The 19,207-nt window shown below is 44.0% G+C and overlaps 2 protein-coding genes across 2 annotated transcripts in view; both read right to left on the bottom strand.

The window, feature by feature from the left end:
• The window catches only part of SSTR3 (somatostatin receptor 3), a 368,714-nt gene that overhangs the window by 39,519 nt on the left and 309,988 nt on the right, over positions 1–19,207 (bottom strand). The window lies entirely within an intron of this gene.
• Positions 2,228–18,065, bottom strand: PVALB (parvalbumin; the record flags this gene model as incomplete). The annotated part of the gene is made up of 4 exons (XM_081330905.1): positions 2,228–2,256; positions 3,332–3,441; positions 5,613–5,745; positions 18,005–18,065. The coding sequence occupies 4 exons, from the start codon at positions 18,063–18,065 to the stop codon at positions 2,228–2,230; spliced, it is 333 nt and encodes a 110-aa protein (XP_081187031.1).

Raw genomic sequence — 19,207 nt, 5'->3', positions numbered from 1 at the left:
TTATTATTATTATTATTATTATTATTACTTTCAAGAAGCCACCCATCTCACGACTCTGACTTTGGGCAGCATACAATAAAAAGCAATAAAATACATTTAAAATAATAAAAGATGCATATAATAAGGCCACAGGAGAGTTTTAAAAACTCATATACAAAGACCTTGCCAGCTTCCTGTTCTCAAGGGAACATTGGACCTGATGATAAAACCAAGGGTCTTCTAGGAGATCTGTTGCGGGTAGCCCAATCTCATGTCAGGGTAAGATATTTCACAGGGTGAGTGCTACAGCAGAAAAGGCAGAAAAGTCTCACTTCCTGGGTAACACTTCCTTAGCAGACAGGACCCATAACATGCCCTTCCTACCTGGCTGATGGAACAGGTAGATGTAATAGGGAAGAGTCAATCCCTCACATTCTCTGATCCCATGCCATGTAGTGCTTTAAAGGTCAGAATCAGTATCTTTAATTGTACCTGGAAGCAAAATAACAACCATAGCAGGTCTCATAACGTGCCTTTCTGGAGGCACACGTAACTGCTTGCAGTGTCACACTTTGTACCACATTTTGAAGCTTCCAAATACTTCCAAATATTCTTCAAGGGCAGCCCCATATAGAGTGCATTTCAGTAGTCCACTCAGGAGGTGACCAGGACACAAGCAACGGTGAGCAGAAATAACTAGAGAAAATAACAGGCACTTCTCAGTTTTTGACAATAGTTCACCGTGTCATAAATTTGCTGAAAGAATAGCCAAGATTCAGAAGGAAGAGAAATGGTTGTTTGTACATGAAAACGTCCCTTACAATGGATAAGATCTAGAATAAAATTCTGTTGCTTTGGAAGAATAAACTGCAGCATTTTTCCCCCAAGGCAGGAATGGTATTAGTTGCACAGAAATCTCAATAAAAGAATTTCTTTTCTGTTCATCTGAATTTTTGGGAAGTAGTATGAATCATTTTGTTTCCCATACAGGCTACTTACTGGCACTGCTGGTAGACATGCGCTATTATCCGTTCTAGAACTGATTGGCTATTCTCTGCCTCCAGTTGAAATAATTTTAATTTTAATTTTAATTTTATTAGATTTATATACCGCCCTTTCCCGAAGGACTCAGGGCGGTTTACAGGGAATTTAAAATCAGCAATACAAAATACAAAAGTTAAAAAACAATTAAAAAAGATTAAATTATCCCTTAAAATAAAAACCCCAGTTAAAAATTCTCAGCCTGGGCCGGAGAGCTCAAAGAGCCAGGTCTTCAGGTCCCGGCGGAATGAACGAAGGTCAGGGGCAGTCCTAAGCTCCACAGGCAGCTGGTTCCAGAGGGCATGTGCACCCACTGAGAAGGCCCTCCCCCTGGGTGTTATCCGCCGGCAGTCTTTTACCGGCGGCACTCTGAGAAGACCCTCCCTGTGTGAGCGCACTGGACGAAGGGAACTTGATGCTGGCAGCAGGTGTTCCCTCAAATATCCCGGACCCAAGCCATTTAGGGCTTTATAGGTCATCACCAGCACCTTGAATCGGAAGCCAATGCAGCTCGCGGAGTAGAGGTGTTACATGGGAGTATCGGGAAGCCCCCATCACAACTCGCGTGGCCGCATTCTGCACCAGTTGAAGCCTCCGAGTGGTCCTCAAGGGCAGCCCCATGTAGAGAGTTGCAAAGGCTGTGCATGAGGTATCTTCCAACATGCATAATTTCCTGAATATATGAATAGGGAAATAGTCACCTAACATTTTTTAAATAAGCAAAATCTGAGGCAGGTAAGAAATATTGTAAAGTATTGTATGATTTCATTTAAAGGATTTGGCTGTCAAATGAAGTTTTGTAACTGCCATCACTGTAGATTTCCTATGAACATGTGCATGTGTGCATATGCAGGAAAGTGTCTGGAGAAAGAAATCAGTCTTGCCAGAAAGCAATAACAAGACACGATGAGATTAAATTAGGCACACTTGGAATATTTTTTATTGAAATAATGCCTTCCCAATCCTCTCAGTGTCCCTTCCCCTTCATGCCAAAATAACATAAGAGAAGCAGCGAGAACAGAGTCCAGATTGATGTGACCTTTATTATTTTAAGAGCATTTCCAGCACAATTACAGTGTTACAGGACTGCAGCAGAAAGTTGAAGTTTGAACAAGATAGATGAACAGGTGAAGAACAAAAGAGGCCCATACAAACAAGTGGAATCAGGTGGTAAATGATAGATGAGGATTCAGATGAATCCAAACCTTTATGATTGATTCACCAGGATAATAAATTCTGGAAGAATGATAAAAATGAGAAGGAAACAAATGGTCAGTAAACAGAAGAGATAGCTGTGACAGAAGCAACCAACTTTGTTGGTTATTTTTTATAACTGTTCTCCCTGGCTCACAGTAATCAAGGGGTAAGTGATAGATCATGTATTTCCTGAGCAGAAGGTTGTCTCATATTCACTTTCTACACTGTCCAGACAGAATTGGGAAAACATCAATCCATCTAGCAACACTAAGTTAGTCTTTACTATATTAGGCTAGATAGATCAAGGATGAAACTTACAAAGCAGCTTCTTATGTTCCTAGATATTATAATTCTCAGCCATCTGTGGCTACTGTTGCTGATTAGGAATTTTGGGAGTTGTAATCCTAACATTTCTGGAGAGCATCAGGTTGGGAAGATTTGTGAGCTGACATGAAGCATCTCTTTGAAAGAAATTATGTTATCTCAGAGGGAATTGCATTGCCTCTGGTACAAAGCGGTCCATCACAAACCAACCTGGCCTGTCTCTTGCAGGCCTCATATTTAGTCTTGAGAAAATGGGATTAGAGCAGCACTTTGTTGACTAAGGTAATTGATAAGCTGAACATATACATATCTATGACACAGAAGCAGCCTGATAGTAGAACCATTTCATGAGAGAGAGGGGTCAAACCCTTTCACTGCACGTGTTCAAATACTCTGAAATCTAAACTATAGTATTTGGGGGAATACTATAATTTAGATTTCTGGACTGAGCAGCTCAATAGCCTGAACTGCCCCTTCTAATCTTATGATTTTATCACTGTCTTTGAATTTTTATTTTATTTTATTTATTTTAATCCCATTTATATCCCGCCCTTCTCCGAAGACTCAGGGCGGCTTACAATTTAAGCACAAACCAATGTGCTTAGCAATAGCCTTGATTCTATGTATATGCCTGCTTATTAGGGCTTTCGCCCCCCCCCAAAGCGGCATTATTACAAAGTCAGCTTATTGCCCCCAACAATCTGGGTCCTCAATGCATAATTATTAGTTCAGGTTCTTTAACTCTAAACGTCTGGTACAAAAGTTGAGATGTCCAGGGCAGCACACTTACCATCAATACCTATTTTGCCATCCTCATCTTTATCTCCAGCACCCATGAATTCCTGGATTTCCTTGTCAGTGAGATGCCTGCTATTGGGGGAAAAAGTTTGCAACATGAACCTGTGAATGGAAACAAAAAGAACAGAAGAGCTGATTCCAGAGGTAATGGTTTTTATAAATATTTGTATTTGTTATATAGATATAGAATTTTATTTTATTTCAAAAAATGGTAAAAAATAGTTTTGGGGAGAAAACTGAGATAATATAAAAACTAATATCTAAATCTTAAGATCTTAAGAAACGTCTGAATGTCTGAACAACAGAAGGAAACAAAAGAAAAACCCACACAAATTGAAACAGAACTAAAATGTGTAATGGAAATTAAATTTTGTGCAAATCCATACAGAATGAAAAGGATTTTATATTAAGAATGAAGGCTTCTGTGTAATGTATCTAGTAGACATGTATAGGTAGTCTGTTCTAAATTCAGGCTTAGTTATAAAAACCAAATTCATTTGTAAAATAAAGCTTATTTGTGTAGTCTAGTTTCCAATAAAAATTATTTATGTATATCTTAGCTTATTCAGGAGGGAGGTCATATAAGGAATGAGACAGGTTCTTCAGTGTATGAGACCTAAAGTACAGAGGACTTTAATGATTGACCAACCTGGAATTAATGGCAGCAACTGAACGTCATAAGACAAATCCTTGTGCTTGCAGAAGTCAGCACCCAATAAAGATCACCCTCCTTTATTTGGACCACCTGAAATTTCTAAATTATCCTGAAGGTCATCTTCATGGAAAATTGATATTCAAGTGAAATGTCTATGGAGATTCTCAATCATCCAGGTCATGGTTATCCCAAAGATGCTTTTCCGAAAGGCAACTGGACTTTCTTGGTTTTTTTTTTCTTTGAAAATGTTTCCTTCTCTCTCATTCATTCAGTTCTTCATGAACTGAAGAAGCTTATCCAAGAAACAAAACATCTTAAAAGAAAAAAAAACAAGAACATCCACTTGCCTTTTGAAAAAGCACCTTTGGTTCAAGTGGAATGGATTACGGCAGAATGCAAAGCAGTTTGATGATAAGGTATACTTCTGCCACATTCATGAACTGAAGAATATTCCTGGAATATTCTCATGTTTAAGCCATCCACTTACTTAAGGGGAAACAGGATGCCATTAATTCCTAGTCAGCGAAGCCACCCATCACCCTCAGCATCTTCCTCTCCAACTTATCTAGATATATGGTACGTGCTTTCTCTTTAATGTATGTTTGTGTTATAGAGGGGAAAAAACCTTGAATGAATAACCTTAAATTTGCCTAGGAAAGGATATTGTCACATGTTAGGTATTTAACAAGAAAGAGAATGCAACTAGAAAAAGCACAATTTCAGATGCTGTAGTGGTTAGTTCAAGCCATTCGCCATATCTGTAATTCAAGCTATAATTGGCTGAAACTGCCCTACAGAATTTTTCCACAGAAAAGGATAGATGGACTCTTAATAGACATAAAACCAGAATAGATTTAATGGAGTTAAGTTTCAGGAGAATAGATTTTAGTTGAACATCATGAGAAATGTTTCAAAGTCAACACAAATAAATAATAGATTTTACCGGTTTGATGGGCTAAAGGGAAAATTGTTATTTTGATTTATTTGATTTTATGTCTGCCCATCTTATCTAAGTAACTCTCGGTGGTTCATAACAGGTAAAAAAAAAACAAATTAAAAACCAGTATGCAAACATGTAAAACATGCAAACTGTCTATAATTAGTTTAAAAAATAGAAAATCATGATCACCGGCAGAATTCATTCTACATCAGCTTAACTGTAAGAGCTCCCCAAAATGACATACCTCCCTCTCCTTTAGCAGTTCGGGATGGTGATGGGCTTGGACAGTTCCATGATTTGCTCAATATGTATAACATAGGTTGTAATCTTTAATGTAACATTACTGTTTTTCCCTTCCCTCCTCTCCTCTCCCCTGCCCTGCCCTGCCCTGCTCTGAAAGTTAGCTGGAGTTTGTATTAGGAACAACATTTTAATTCAATTCAGAATTTTAGATTCAGATTCCATTCTGATTTTATTTCTTTAATGATTTATTAGTGACAGAGAGTAGTATAGACAGGTATACTTTCCATATGGCTAGAATTATGGAAGTTTATCAACTATGCCTGCATTTTTCTGCTAGTAGCCAATGTCAAAAATATCAACCTGTATTCCACATTACTAGCATATAGCGCATTTCATGTGGTACATGTTATGAAAGGAATATTAATCTTTGCTTACTGTATTTCACCGGGTTCAAGATAGCCATTTTTATCTGTATCCAGAATGCTAAAAAACATTTTCAGTTCTTGGAGGCTTTTATTCTTCAATCCCAACACCTCAAAGAATTTCTTGTAGTCAAAAGAATTGGTAGCTGCAGGAAGATGAACAGAATTTGGCTTGCATGAGCATTTGTTCCCCTTTTGTAGAAGACATGGTCCATTCATTTTCACAGTATAAGAGCAATTAATTGATACATATTTGTTCATTTTTTGGGGAAAGCAATGTCAGGTGATTTAACTATGTTAATGAGTGCCATCACAGCCTCAACCAATAATCGTAAATAAAATATTCAGTGGAGATAGTTCATCCACCAAATGTAAATAATATTGTAATCAGAAATGACCAAATGTTAGTATCCATTTCGGCGTTACTTACTCTGGTACCTTCCAGGTACATTGGGACTGGAACTTCTCATACAGATTGCAGAAAGCCAATCTGTATGCACGTATATAAACATTATTTTAATTTTTGTCCTTCACATTTCATTTGGCATCCTTTCTTTAATGATTGTATTCCACCATTTTTTGATATTAGTGTAACTCTTGTTCCACTGCAAGTTGGCCATGGTGAGTTGTCCCATTCTGTGATTATAGTGTTTGAAAATGGGATCCAGGCATGGACTTGTTAGGAGACTCAGAGAGAGAAACACTAATTGGTGGATGAAATTTATGTAAATCTTAGAGAGATTTATATAAATGAAATTTATGTAAATAATGTCTTAACTGAGAACAGAACTGTGGTATCTGGTATTCCTATACAGTGATCATGTAGTTCATGTACAGCGAACAAGAAATTTCTTGCATCTCTGATCTATTTCTTCCACTGCTGAGCAATAGCAATCCTGTGGTGGAACATGTATTCAAGTGAAAAGAGAAGGAAGTGATGGCTGAGATGACTTTGTTAGTATTGTAAAGATATTACAGCACAGCATAAAATCTACAAATGTAACGGCTACTTCAAACATTAGAATGTGAAGTGAAGTGGGCCTTAGAAAAGCTGAGCAACAACAAAGCTAGTGGAGGTGACAGTATTCCAGCTGAGCTATTCAAAATCTTAAAAGACGATGCAGTAAAAGTGCTACACTCAATTTGCCAGCAAATTTGGAAAACTCAACAGTGGCCACAGGATTGGAAAAGATCAGTTTACATTCCAATTCCAAAGAAAGGCAGTGCCAAAGAATGTTCAAATTATCGCACCATTGCACTCATTTCTCATGCTAGTAAAGTTATGCTTAAAATCCTGCAAGCTAGACTCCAGCAGTATGTGGATCGAGAACTACCAGAAGTACAGGCAGGATTTCAAAGAGGCAGAGGAACTAGAGATCAAATTGCTAACATACGCTGGATCATGGAGAAAGCTAGAGAGTTCCAGAAAAACATCTACTTCTGCTTCATTTACTATTTAGTATTTAGTATTTTATTAAATTTGTATACCGCCCTTCTCCCGAAGGACTCAGGGTGGTGAACAGGGCATATATAAATAGAAAATATAAAAATTAAAAGAGAATTAAACAATTGCCCAGATAAAAACAGTAACAGTATAAAAAACCCATTAAAAACCCTAACGTCCCCCATCAGGCCAGGCCAGCTTGTTCAAATAAATGGGTCTTCAGACCGCGCCGGAAGGAGCGAAGGTCCGGTGCCGTCCGGAGCTCAACCGGCAGTTGGTTCCATAAAGCCGGAGCGCCCACAGAGAAGGCCCTCCCCCTGGGGGACACCAGCCGACATTCTCTGACCGGAGGCACCCTGAGGAGGCCCTATCTGTGGGAACGCACAGGGCGGAGGGAAGTTGACGTCGGCAGCAGGTGGTCCCCAAGGTACTCCGGATTCATGCCATTTAAGGACTTAAAGACCATTACCAAAACCTTGAATCTCACCCGGAAGACAACTGGTAACCAATGCAGCTCGCGGAGCAAAGGTGTAACATGGGAGTACCGGGAAACTCCCAAGACAACTCTCGCGGCTGCATTCTGTACCAGTTGGAGCCTCCGAGTGGTCTTCAAGGGGAGCCCCATGTAAAGAGCATTGCAGTAGTCCAGGCGAGAGGTCACGAGCGCATGAGTGACCGTACACAGGGCATCCCGGTCCAGATAGGGCCGCAACTGGCGCACCAGGCAAACCTGGGCGAAAGGCCCCCTAGTCACGGCTACTATATGGTCTTCCAGGGTAGGCTGTGAATCTAGGAGGACTCCTAAGTTGCGAGCCCTATCCACGGGGGGTAAAAACTCACCCCCCATAGAAAGAGGTGGAATATTTTGAATGTCCCGGGATGCCGGAATGCACAGCCACTCAGTCTTGTCAGGGTTGAGCTGAAGTCTGTTCCTCCCCATCCAGACCCGAACCGCCTCCAGGCAACGGGACATCACATCGAGGGCATCACTGGGGTGGTTTGGGGTCAAAATGAAAAGCTGGGTATCATCGGCGTACTGATGATACCCAACTCCAAAACCACGAATGATCTCACCCAGCGGTTTCATATAGATGTTGAACAGGAGAGGCGAGAGGACCGACCCCTGAGGAATTCCACAAACGAGAGTCCTTGGGGTCGACCTCTTCCCCCCTGCCAATACTGACTGCGAGCATCCCAGGAGATAGGAAAAGAACCACTGAAGAACTGTGCCTCCCACTCCCAATCCCCTGAGACGCCGCAGCAGGATACCATGGTTGATGGTATCGAAAGCCGCTGAGAGGTCTAATAGGACTAGGACAAAGGAATATCCCCTGTCCCGGGCCCTCCAGAGATCATTCACCAGAGCGACCAATGCCGTCTCCATGCTGTACCCGGGCCTGAAACCCGATTGGGACGGGTCTAGATAATCTGCTTCATCCAGAACCAGGGGGAGCTGATGCGCCACCACACTCTCAACAACCTTCGCAAGAAAGCGAAGGTTGGAGACCGGACGAAAGTTATTCAACACAGCTGGGTCCAGGGCAGGCTTCTTGAGGAGAGGTCTCACCACCGCCTCCTTCAAGACGGTGGGGAAATTACCCTCACTCAAAGAAGCAGATATAACTGCCTGGAACCAGCCTCGTGTCCTCTCCCGAGCTGCATAGACCAGCCAAGAAGGGCACGGGTCCAATAAACATGTGGTGGAGCTCAACCTCCCCATAATCTTGTCCACTTCCTCAGGGGTCACAGAATCAAACTCCTCCCAGATAACATCGACAAGACCGCTCGTGTCCTGATCGTCGGACTCTGCCCAGTTGGAGTCCAGACCGGTCCGAATCTGAGCGATTTTATCCGACAGATGTTGACCAAACTCCTCGGCACGGCCCTGCAAGGGTTCCTCCCTCACCTCCTGATTAAGGAGGGAGCGGGTCACCCTAAACAGGGCGGCCGGGCGATTATCTGCGGACGCGATGAGGGCAGAGAAGTAATTACACCTCGCCGCCCTCATCGCTGCGAGATAAGACCTAATAAAGGTTCTTAGTTGCAACCGGTCGGATTTGGATCGGCTGGACCTCCAACAGCTCTCTAGGCCCCGTTTCCGACGCTTCATCTCCCGGAGCTCCATAGAGAACCATGGAGCTCGTTGAGATCTGCACCGGGTCAGGGGCCGCAAGGGTACAACTTGGTCAAGTGCCTCAGTGGCCGCCCTTTCCCAGGCTTCCACTAGGGCATCCGCCGAGTTGTGAGCAACGGAGGCAGGTGGGGACCCCAGCGCTGCCTGGAACCTGTCAGGATCCATTAAGCACCTGGGGCGGTACCATCTGGTTGGCTCCGTACCCCCACGGCGGGGGGTGGCAAAATGGAAGACCAGCCGCAAGAGGTAATGATCGGTCCATGACAGGGGCATAATAAATGGAGAGCCCCCACCAAGATCATCAAACCACCGTCCAGATAAGAAAACCAGGTCAAGGGTGTGGCCTCCCTCATGAGTTGGTTCAGAAATTACTTGCGTCAGGTCCATGGCCGTCATGGAAGCCATGAACTCCCGAGCTAACTCAGATGAACCTCCTAGGGATGGTAGATTGAAGTCACCCAAAACTATGAGTTTGGGGAACTCAATGACCAACCCAGAGAGGACATCGAGTAGCTCAGGCAGGGCTGCCACTGCGCGACTAGGCAAAAAGTACACCAGCAGCAAGCCCAACTGCGCCCCCGGACCAAATCTCAAAAAGAGAGACTCACACCCGACTATCTGAGGAACGGTGGTCTCCCACGGACATAAGGTCTCCCTGATAGCTACCGCCACTCCCCTGCCCCTACCTTGAGCCCGGGGCTGGTGTAGCACCCGGAAACCTGGTGGGCAAAGATCGACCAAAGGGACCCCACCCTCTGGACCCAACCAAGTCTCCGTGATGCAAGCCAGGTCCGCATGCTCACCCTCAACTAAATCCCGAACAAGGGGAGCTTTATTAACCACGGACCTGGCATTCAGGTACACCTGCCGGAGCTCAGGAGGCTGCGCATCCTCGCTTCCGGGACCTCGGGGAAGAAACAGAGGGTCAGAGGGCCTCACTGCTTGTAAGTAGTGGAGACGACCCCCCCCGGTAACAATACGGCCCTCTGTTCATGCACCTGCTGCCATTCCCCAACGTCGTGGGAATCGGTAGTCCCACGACCCACTCCCGAGCCCCGGAGGCAACCACACCCCGCTCTCCCCCCGTGCGATCAGACCCAGGCCTGGCCTGAGCCACGGTTGATTGACCACCCCCCATAGCCAAACAACAACCACCCACTCCCACCCCTCTCCCTAACCCCATAAAATTTTTTACTAAAAAGTTAACCAGGGGCCTCCTATTAAATTTATATTGAAGGCATTGACTATGCTAAAGCCTTTGATTGTGTGGATCATAACAAACTGTGGCAAGTCCTTAAAGAGATGGGCATACCAGACCATCTTATTTGTCTCTTGAGAAACCTATATGCGGGCCAAGAAGCAACAGTGAGAACTGGACACGGAACCTCTGATTGGTTCAAAATTGGGAAAGGAGTCCACCAAGGATGTATACTGTCGCCTTGCCTATTTAACTTATATGCATCATGAGAAAGGCAGGGCTAGATGAATCAAAAGTTGGAATTAAGATTGCCGGAAGAAACATCAACAACCTAAGATATGCAGATGATACCACTCTAATGGCAGAAAGTGAAGAGGAACTGAAGAGCCTCTTGTTGCGAGTGAAGAAGGAGAGTGCAAAACTTGGGTTGAAACTAAACATTAAGAAAACCAAGATCATGGCATCTGGCCCTCTCAATTCCTGGCAAATAGATGGGGAAGAAATGGAGGTAGTGACAGATTTTATTTTCCTGGGCTCCAAGATCACTGCAGATGGGGACTGTAGCCAAGAAATTAAAAGACGCTTGCTCCTTGGGAGGAGAGCCATGGCAAATCTAGACAGCACACTAAAAAGCAGAGACATCACCCTGTCAACAAAACTGTGTATAGCCAAGGCTATGGTCTTCCCAGTTGCAATGTATGGCAGTGAAAGTTGGACCATAAGAAAGGCTGAGCGCCAAAGAATTGAGGCCTTTGAACTATGGTGCCGGAGAAGACTCCTGCGAGTCCCTTGGACTGCAAGGCGATAGAGCCTTGGTGGAGCAGTGGGCTAATGCCTCCTTAAGTAACACCAGCTGCCTGCAATTAGTGCAGGTTCGCATCCCACCAGGCTCAAGATTGACTCAGCCTTCCATCCTTCCGAGGTAGGTAAAATGAGGACCCAGATTGTTGGGGGCAATTAAGCTGACTTTGTAATAATGCCGCTTGGGTGTGTGTGTGTGAAAGCCCTAATAAGCAGGCATATACATAGAATGAAGGCTACTGCTAAGCTTGTAAGCCGCCCTGAGTCTTCGGAGAAGGGCGGGATATAAATGGAATTAAAATAAAATAAATAAACTGGTCAGTCCTAGAGGAGATCAACCCTGACTGCTCTTTAGAAGGGCAGATCCTGAAGCTAAAACTCAAATACTTTGGCCACCTAATGAGAAGGAAGGACTCACTGAAGAAGAGTCTAATGCTGGGAAAGATTGAGGGCACTAGAAGAAGGGGACGACAGAGAATGAGGTGGCTGGATGGAGTCACTGAAGCAGTAGGCGTGAGCTTAAATGGACTCCAGAAGATGGTAGAGGACAGGAAGGCCTGGAGGAACGTTGTCCATAGGGTCGCGATGGGTCGGACACGACTTCGCAACTAACAACAACAAAAACTTCAAACATCTACTTAGTTTGTACCTACAGGAGGGACCGTGCAAGTGGAATTCATATTCATTGGAATGGTTAATGTGACAAAAGTCCACTCTTGCAGCCTTTGTGCTCAGCTGCAACTTAGCACAGTACAATATTGCCCTGACAACACACTTGTTCTGCTTTGTTTCACTGTGTTGCCTTTACCTCATTTACAGGCTATGGGTGAAAAGCACTAAAGTTGTCATTAGGTGTGTCCCTTTAAGATGACATTGTCCTCGCCACAGTTTTAAGGTAGGTAAAATCTAGAAAGCCTTATCTGACTGTCAGAAATGATCATAAGTATATTTGGGGAGTACTGGGAAGTGCAGAGAATCCTGTGGTCACTATCCAGCATTCTGGATAATCCGCTTCCCTGTGGTCACTATCCAGCATTCTCTCTCTGCTTTTGCGCTACCTCCCTTTTCTAAGGCTGTTTCTCTCTTTCTTTCTTTCTTTCTTTCTTTCTTTCTTTCTTTCTTTCTTTCTTTCTTTCTTTCTTTCTTTCTTTCTTTCTTTCTTTCTTTCTTTCTTCCTTCCTTCCTTCCTTCCTTCCTTCCTTCCTTCCTTCCTTCCTTCCTTCCCAGTGGAGTAGCGTGGGGGGTGCAGGGGGGGCGGCCGCACCGGGCGCAACATCTGGGGGGGCGCGACCGGCGGGCTAGGGCAAGGCTGCTCGCGAGCGAGGGGTATCTGTGCCTGCGCCGACACAGAAACGCTTCTCTCTCCGGGTGGGGGAAGGCTCGGCGGCTCCCTGGGTCTATATACGCCTCTGTATGCGCACGCCGCCGCGCGCTCCCGTGAACGAGAAAGAAAGAATGGCAGCGGTGGCGTCTGCGAGCCTCGCCAGCGGCGGCATTCCTCGGTGTGGGCGTGCCTGCGTCTTTGGGTGTGAGGCTTTCGGAGAGGCTGCCTTTGGCTCCTGGTACTTGCAGCCGGTGTAAAAGAACAAGTCTGTGAAAGCGGGCAAGAATTTCAGGGGGGTGGGGGGGGACGGGAGATCGCGGGAGGCTCGATTCTTCTTACGCCAGGGGGGTGCCAGGCGTGCGGTGCGAGAGCGAGGGGGCGCAAATTACTTGCCTTGCCCCGGGTGCTGACAACCCACGCTACGCCACTGTTCCTTCCTTCCTTCCTTCCTTCCTTCCTTCCTTCCTTCCTTCCTTCCTTCCTTCCTTCCCTCCCTCCCTTTCTGAAAGATGCCCAGCTTGTGCAAAGGTGGTAGAAAAGCTAGGATGGACAAGCCTACGCAAAGTCTTGAAGGCCAACCAATCCCATTCTTCTTAGTGTGCCCTGATTGCTGTATCTTTTCCTACCAGCTGAAGCAGGAAGTAGGCAAGATAGAGCAAATAACTATTAACCTTGCCTTTAATTATTGGCATGCTCATAAATAGTCAAATAGCATTTGGCAGTGACTTGAAACAGATGCAGTGGAGGCAGGATAGGGATTGGCAATGGAAACAACAAAGTTTATGATTTGTGGATGGATAGTCCATTCATCCCCAACTCAAGGTCATCTGCTGGCAGGAAGAATGCAAACATTAGATGACTGTAAGTAGCAAAACTGATGCTGCTATGTGTAATCTAACACATGTATGTATGTATGTATGTATGTATGTATTCATTCATTCATTCATTCATTCATTCATTCATTCATTCATTCATTCTATTGTTCATTTGTTTCCTATCTTTTTTCTATTACAAATAGTTCAAGGCAGCAAACATGTCCAACACACCTTCCTCCTCCTGTTTCCTCATAAAAACAACCCTGTGAGGTAGGTGTGGTTGAGGGAAAGTGATTGGTCCAAAGTCTCCCAGCTGGCTTTCATGACTAAGGTGGGACTTGAACTCACCATCTCCTGCTTTCTAGCCTGGTACCATTTCAGCTTTGCACAAATTCATTTTGTTCCTCGCTTTTCTTCCTTTTTTTAATTTTTAGGAATACCTAGTACTTCACATAGCACATAGTGAGTATTCACTTGGAAAGCAACATGGACTAGATAGTGAATAGATGACCATATAGATATGTGTAGATAAATACACACTGGTGACATCTGTAGAAGCAAGACTTCTTATCTAATTGTTTTGAACACAGGCAGGGATTGTACCTACCTTATTATGGCAGGGCCCTGTCAGTTTATATGAAATAAAACTGCTTTTAATTGGGACTGCCAAGGGATGACTGCAAATTGATTGCCCTGCAAATTAGATGTGGCCAGCATTATATGAACAAAAGAGACTATTAGGTTGCAGTTACATCCTCATGCCAATTGAAACTCCAATTGGGAAAATGAGCCTAGGAAATGATGTAGTTGCTTTAAAGAATTACAGACAATGCTGTTGTCTATTGAATACTATTCTCATGCACCATCTCCAAATTATTTGTGAAGCATTGCACAACCATAATGGAGATAATAAGGCTATTTTTGTGGTATTTTGGAAAGCACAGTAGGGAACATCAAACCAAAAAGGATGCAACTGTAACTTTAGTTTTTTAAGAAGAAAGAGGGTTAAGGTAGGGTTAAAATGGGAACTGTAAGAACCCACTGTCTATTGCCCAGGCATATGTTATTCTAAATTATTTATATAATTGTACCATTTGCATCCCTGCTCCATGGTATTTACAGCCAACATTTCACCTTTTCGTTTTATTTTTTTCGTTTACTTATTTTTCCATTAATTATCACAAGTGCTTTTCCACTAAGTCCAAAGCCAGATGTAGTAACGGTGCTATAATTATTAATAGAGTTATATTCCACCTTTATTTTATAAAACCCAAGGTACCACAATTAATGCTTTAGTCTCCTATTTTCCTCACTGCAACAATTCTGAGAGGTAGGCTATGCCAAAAGAGTCTGACTGACCCAAAGTCATCCAGGTGACCTTATTTGCCTTCAGCTACATTTTAGGACCTGATCAGGAACCAGCCTAAGAAGCTGAAAGATAATCACTTCTCTTCTTCTCTCTCTCTCTGTCTCTCATCTCTCTGTCTCTCTCTACCACCCCCTTTCAGTCTACAGATATGTCCCTAATAGAGCTAGGTGTGAACTTTTGCAAATGAGGACTAAACTCAGTGTAATACAGGAGATTAATATATTCACGACTGCATGATATTCACACAGTTTCACCCAAAAGATTCAAGACACTTCAGGTTGTAAAGAAAGAAGTATTTTAAATACCAAGCCAAGAATTTAAGGGATTTTTTTTGGGGGGGGGTGGTGGATACAGGATCTAGCAGTTCAGTGGCCTGGTTATATAGCCCAGAGAACAAGAGAGGAACTTTTCTGAGGTCCACTGGATGTCCAGGGCATTGGCAGAGTTCTACAAGAAAAGAAGTAGTAGTTTCAAGAAAATGAGAAAGTAAGAATATCCTGTTAATCAGTATATGATGAGTCCTAAGAGAAGAGAAGACAAGGCAACGGATATTTTAACCATCATTCTGTAGCAGGAAAAACAAATCCTGGGAGAATTTCCCATTGTCAACCAAGAATGCAGAATACTGCTTCCTTAATTTGCATATTTTAAAATTGCTGTCTACGTCTTAAGCAGAAGGGAAGGCTAGAATTAAAGAGGGTTGACAAATAGCTATTTGTTTAAGCTTTTCTCCAGTGAATATTTTGTATAAATTATCTCAGGGTGTGCAGGGAGGCGATGAGATATTACTTAGGAGATGACTATAAAACAGGCTTTGTACTATATCACAGCCATGACATGAGCTTGTCTCTCTGACTCTCTCTCTCACACACACACATGCACACACCTCACACAATAACAACAATAATAATGTTGAGGATAATCCTCTAGAGTTTAAATGGCTCAATTTAAATATTGAGATAATTGTCACCTTGGTTTATACATCCAGGAGAGGTAACGGGGAAATCTGATACAATGACTTTAAGAAATGCTCTGATTGGCAATGTCTTTCATTTGGACAGATTTCTTTTTCTGGCACTGCATGTAAATTTAGAGGAAATCAATGAACAGAAAGAGGAGGAAGATGTGAGTTGGAAATCAGTCCACTCCTAGAGGAATCTGTTCTGTGGCACACTTTCCTTGTGTGATCGCTATTGTTTCATTCAGGGCATTTACCAAGGTCACAGCAAAATCACACAAAAATTGCAGTGTTTAACTAAAAGGGGAAAGGACATAATTTAGTCTGTTACTTGCATTAAGCAAATATACATAGAGAAGCAGAGATTAGCCCATGACTGCACAATAGAAGCCCATTTCTCTTTATCTGGTGGAATGATCAGATTTCTGCCTATCAAAATGAACAGGATCTTCTCCCCCAATTTAGGGGATGAAGAAAACCATTCCATAACTAAACTGTGAATTCATCTGTGTTACTAAAAATAAATTCATGGATTAATTTTTTTTTAATTGCAAGCATATGTCTAGCCATGAAGCTGATATGCTTTTATTTGGGGTTGATTCATAGATCGTAGGGTTTTTGCAAAAAATAAAGTGGATTTTGTAAGTTTAAGACCTGCTCCTTTGTCTCTCAGCCATATGATATCAGATAGTTTGAGAGAGTGACAATTCCAGAAAGCTGATTTGGGACAGTGCTTAACGTGCTGGACCAAACTGTAACACTCTAGTCTTGTGGATGGCTTTGGATCAATCACTCCCTCAACCCAACCCACTTCATAGGATTGTTGTTGTGGGGAAAACAGGAAAAAGGAACATTATGTATATACCCTGAAGTGTATAAAAGAAAAAAAGGCAGGATATAAATATAATAAGGAGAAAAATAAAATCCCGCAGAAGAGAAGAGCCCTGAAGACACTTGGATAAAATAGCACTGGCTTGCTTGAATGGACTTCTAGGTAAACTAATCCAGATTTGTCTTCCAGGTAAGCTACTCCGGGTTTTGGAAAAAAGAAGACTATGCCAAACAGACAATGTTGACCAGGCAGTCTAATATTTTTGGAGGGCACCAGACTTCATAATGCTCAACCAGATAGTTCTATGTTCAGCCATGCCCATTGGTATTACTTGAAAGTGGTACATCCATCTGCAGTCTGGGCACACTCAAGTTATATGGGATTTCCCAGTCAGCATAGCCAATGGCCATTGCTGAGAATTGTGTGACTTAAAAGTCCATAGAACAGAAGCAAACCAAGGAATGCTTCAGTAATACATACAATATCAAAGGAGCACATACATCGAAGACATATCCATTAAAGTGATAAATTGAAAGATTAGAGCGGCCAGATATCAAAGAAGGCAGGAGAAGAGATCTTCGATAGAAGGAAATTCAGCAAATCTGGTCTGCATGCTAATCAACAACTGGAGAAATAATCTTTTTGATGCAGCTGGCAATGTGTGGGAGCTTGTCATTCTTCTTTCTTGCATCAGACCACTGTGGATTCCTTCCTCACCACCCACCCACCCACAACCCCCCCCCTGGTCCCCCAGTAGAATAAGCTGAACCTGGGCCTGTGTTTTAACATGACCTTTCTGCCCCTTGAGCTCATGGTCACAAGGGGCATCTATGGTGTCCAGAATCCCCATCTAGCAACAAAAATGAATCAACCACTATGTGATTGATTGTGGGAAGTTGCAAGGAAATTTGACCATTCATGTCTTCATTCTGCCCTTGTAAGTGACTTAATTGAAAGTAATTGATTTCCTCCCCCCCCCTTTAAAAAAAACCCTGTCTCCTGGAAAGCAAATAAAAATAAACCAAGTCAATGACAAGAATTAGAAACTCTTGGAAAGATGGGAAAACAGAGGAGAATATTGCTAAAAACGTGGCAACCTTGCTTTCTCCAGGTTTGTGGCATGGCAACTTTTCTATGCCCCGCTCGTAGAGAGAGAGAGAGTCCGGCTTTGCGGGAGCCGCAGTGCAAAAGATCTCGCGTGTCCCTGGCTGAAGGGTAAAGCCAGAACTTCCTTTGGACGCTCTTGCTTGGGCTGAGAAAATGTGCGGTCTCCGCTAGCGCAGCACAGCAGCAGCAGCAGCAGCCGTCGCCTCCCAGCGTCCCCACTTGGACAAGCTTTCCTTACACTCAAGGAAGTTTTTGGCGCAGGACTCGTCCCCGGACTCTTGCCGGCTGCCTGCCTAGGCTTGGGCGCCCAGCCTTCTCTCCCTTCTCCCCGCACCTCCAGTTCCCTCTCCTGCCTGAGCTCCACTTTTTCCAGCGACGCGGACCTTCCCGCTCCCATCCCTCCCGCCCCGTGGAAAGGCTCACCCGCAAAGGCTCTCAACATCTTCTTGATCTCCTCGCCGGTGAACAAGTCAGCCATCGCCATCCTTGCAACTGTTGGGAGAAAGAGTGGGAGATAAAGTGCAAGGGAAGACTTCAGGTGGAGGGGGGAGGGGGGGGGAAGTGCCCTTCTCCTCGGGTTTTGCTCATATGACCAGAGCTGCAGTGCTGGGCGGGGATGGCACACCGGGATAAGGCTGGACCCGCGCCAGCCACCACCACCACCACCACTGCCAGCAGCAGCAGCGGCGGCGGCGGCAGCAGCAACAGAAGTGCCGCGAGGCGCGCACCGAGGACAGTTCTGCGGGTCGCTCGGACAGGCGCACCACTTTGCAAAGAGACCAAGACCAGATCAGAATCAAGACTTGTCTCGTCTGGGGGGAAAGAGCCGTTTAGGGCACGGAGAAACGTGTCTCTGTGTGTGTGTGTGTGTGTGTGTGTGTGTGTGTGTGTGTGTGTGTGTGTGTGTGTGTGTGTGTGTGTGTGTGTGTGTGTGTGGAGGGGGAGCAGTGCAGCAGAAAAATGGGCCAATGCCAAAACCATTATTATTATTATTATTATTATTATTATTATTATTATTATTATTATTATTATTATTATTATTATCATCATCATCATCATCATCATCCACCACCACCACCATCATCATCATCATCATCCACCACCACCACCACCACCACCACCACCACCACCACCATCATCATCATCATCATCATCATCATCATCATCATCAGGGGCAGTTGTAAGATCGCTCCTATCTTTCCTCCGAGCCCCGGAAGTTCCTTGCAAAAAGAGAGCCCAATTCTTCCTTTCGCCCTACTCTCAGCATTCATCCGCAAGGCAGATTCCAAGGCAGCAGAAGGAACTTGCCCAAGGTCACCCAGTGATTGAACTCCGGACTCCCACACTGTAAAAATAAATCCCAGCTCTCTCAGGGCTTAGTTCTAGAGAGGAGATAGGCTTTTTCCATCCCAGCATGCAAAGCTATACCTCCTCCATTCACCCTTTTTGTATCGCGAATTAAGTACCGCGGGGCGGGTGGGGGGGGGGGGTGAGGGGAAGGCAGGAGGCAGCAGTGGGAGGCGGTACTTGCATTCGGTCTTTCTTGCTGCTCCAGACCAGACTTGCATTGTGCAGTCATCCCACCTCACTTTTTGTTTGAAAGATCAGAGGAGGTTGCCTTCCACA

This window comes from Vipera berus, assembly GCF_964194415.1.
Source record: "Vipera berus genome assembly, chromosome: 6".
Taxonomy (NCBI): domain Eukaryota; kingdom Metazoa; phylum Chordata; class Lepidosauria; order Squamata; family Viperidae; genus Vipera; species Vipera berus.
This window is presented reverse-complemented; position numbering and strand designations above follow the sequence as displayed.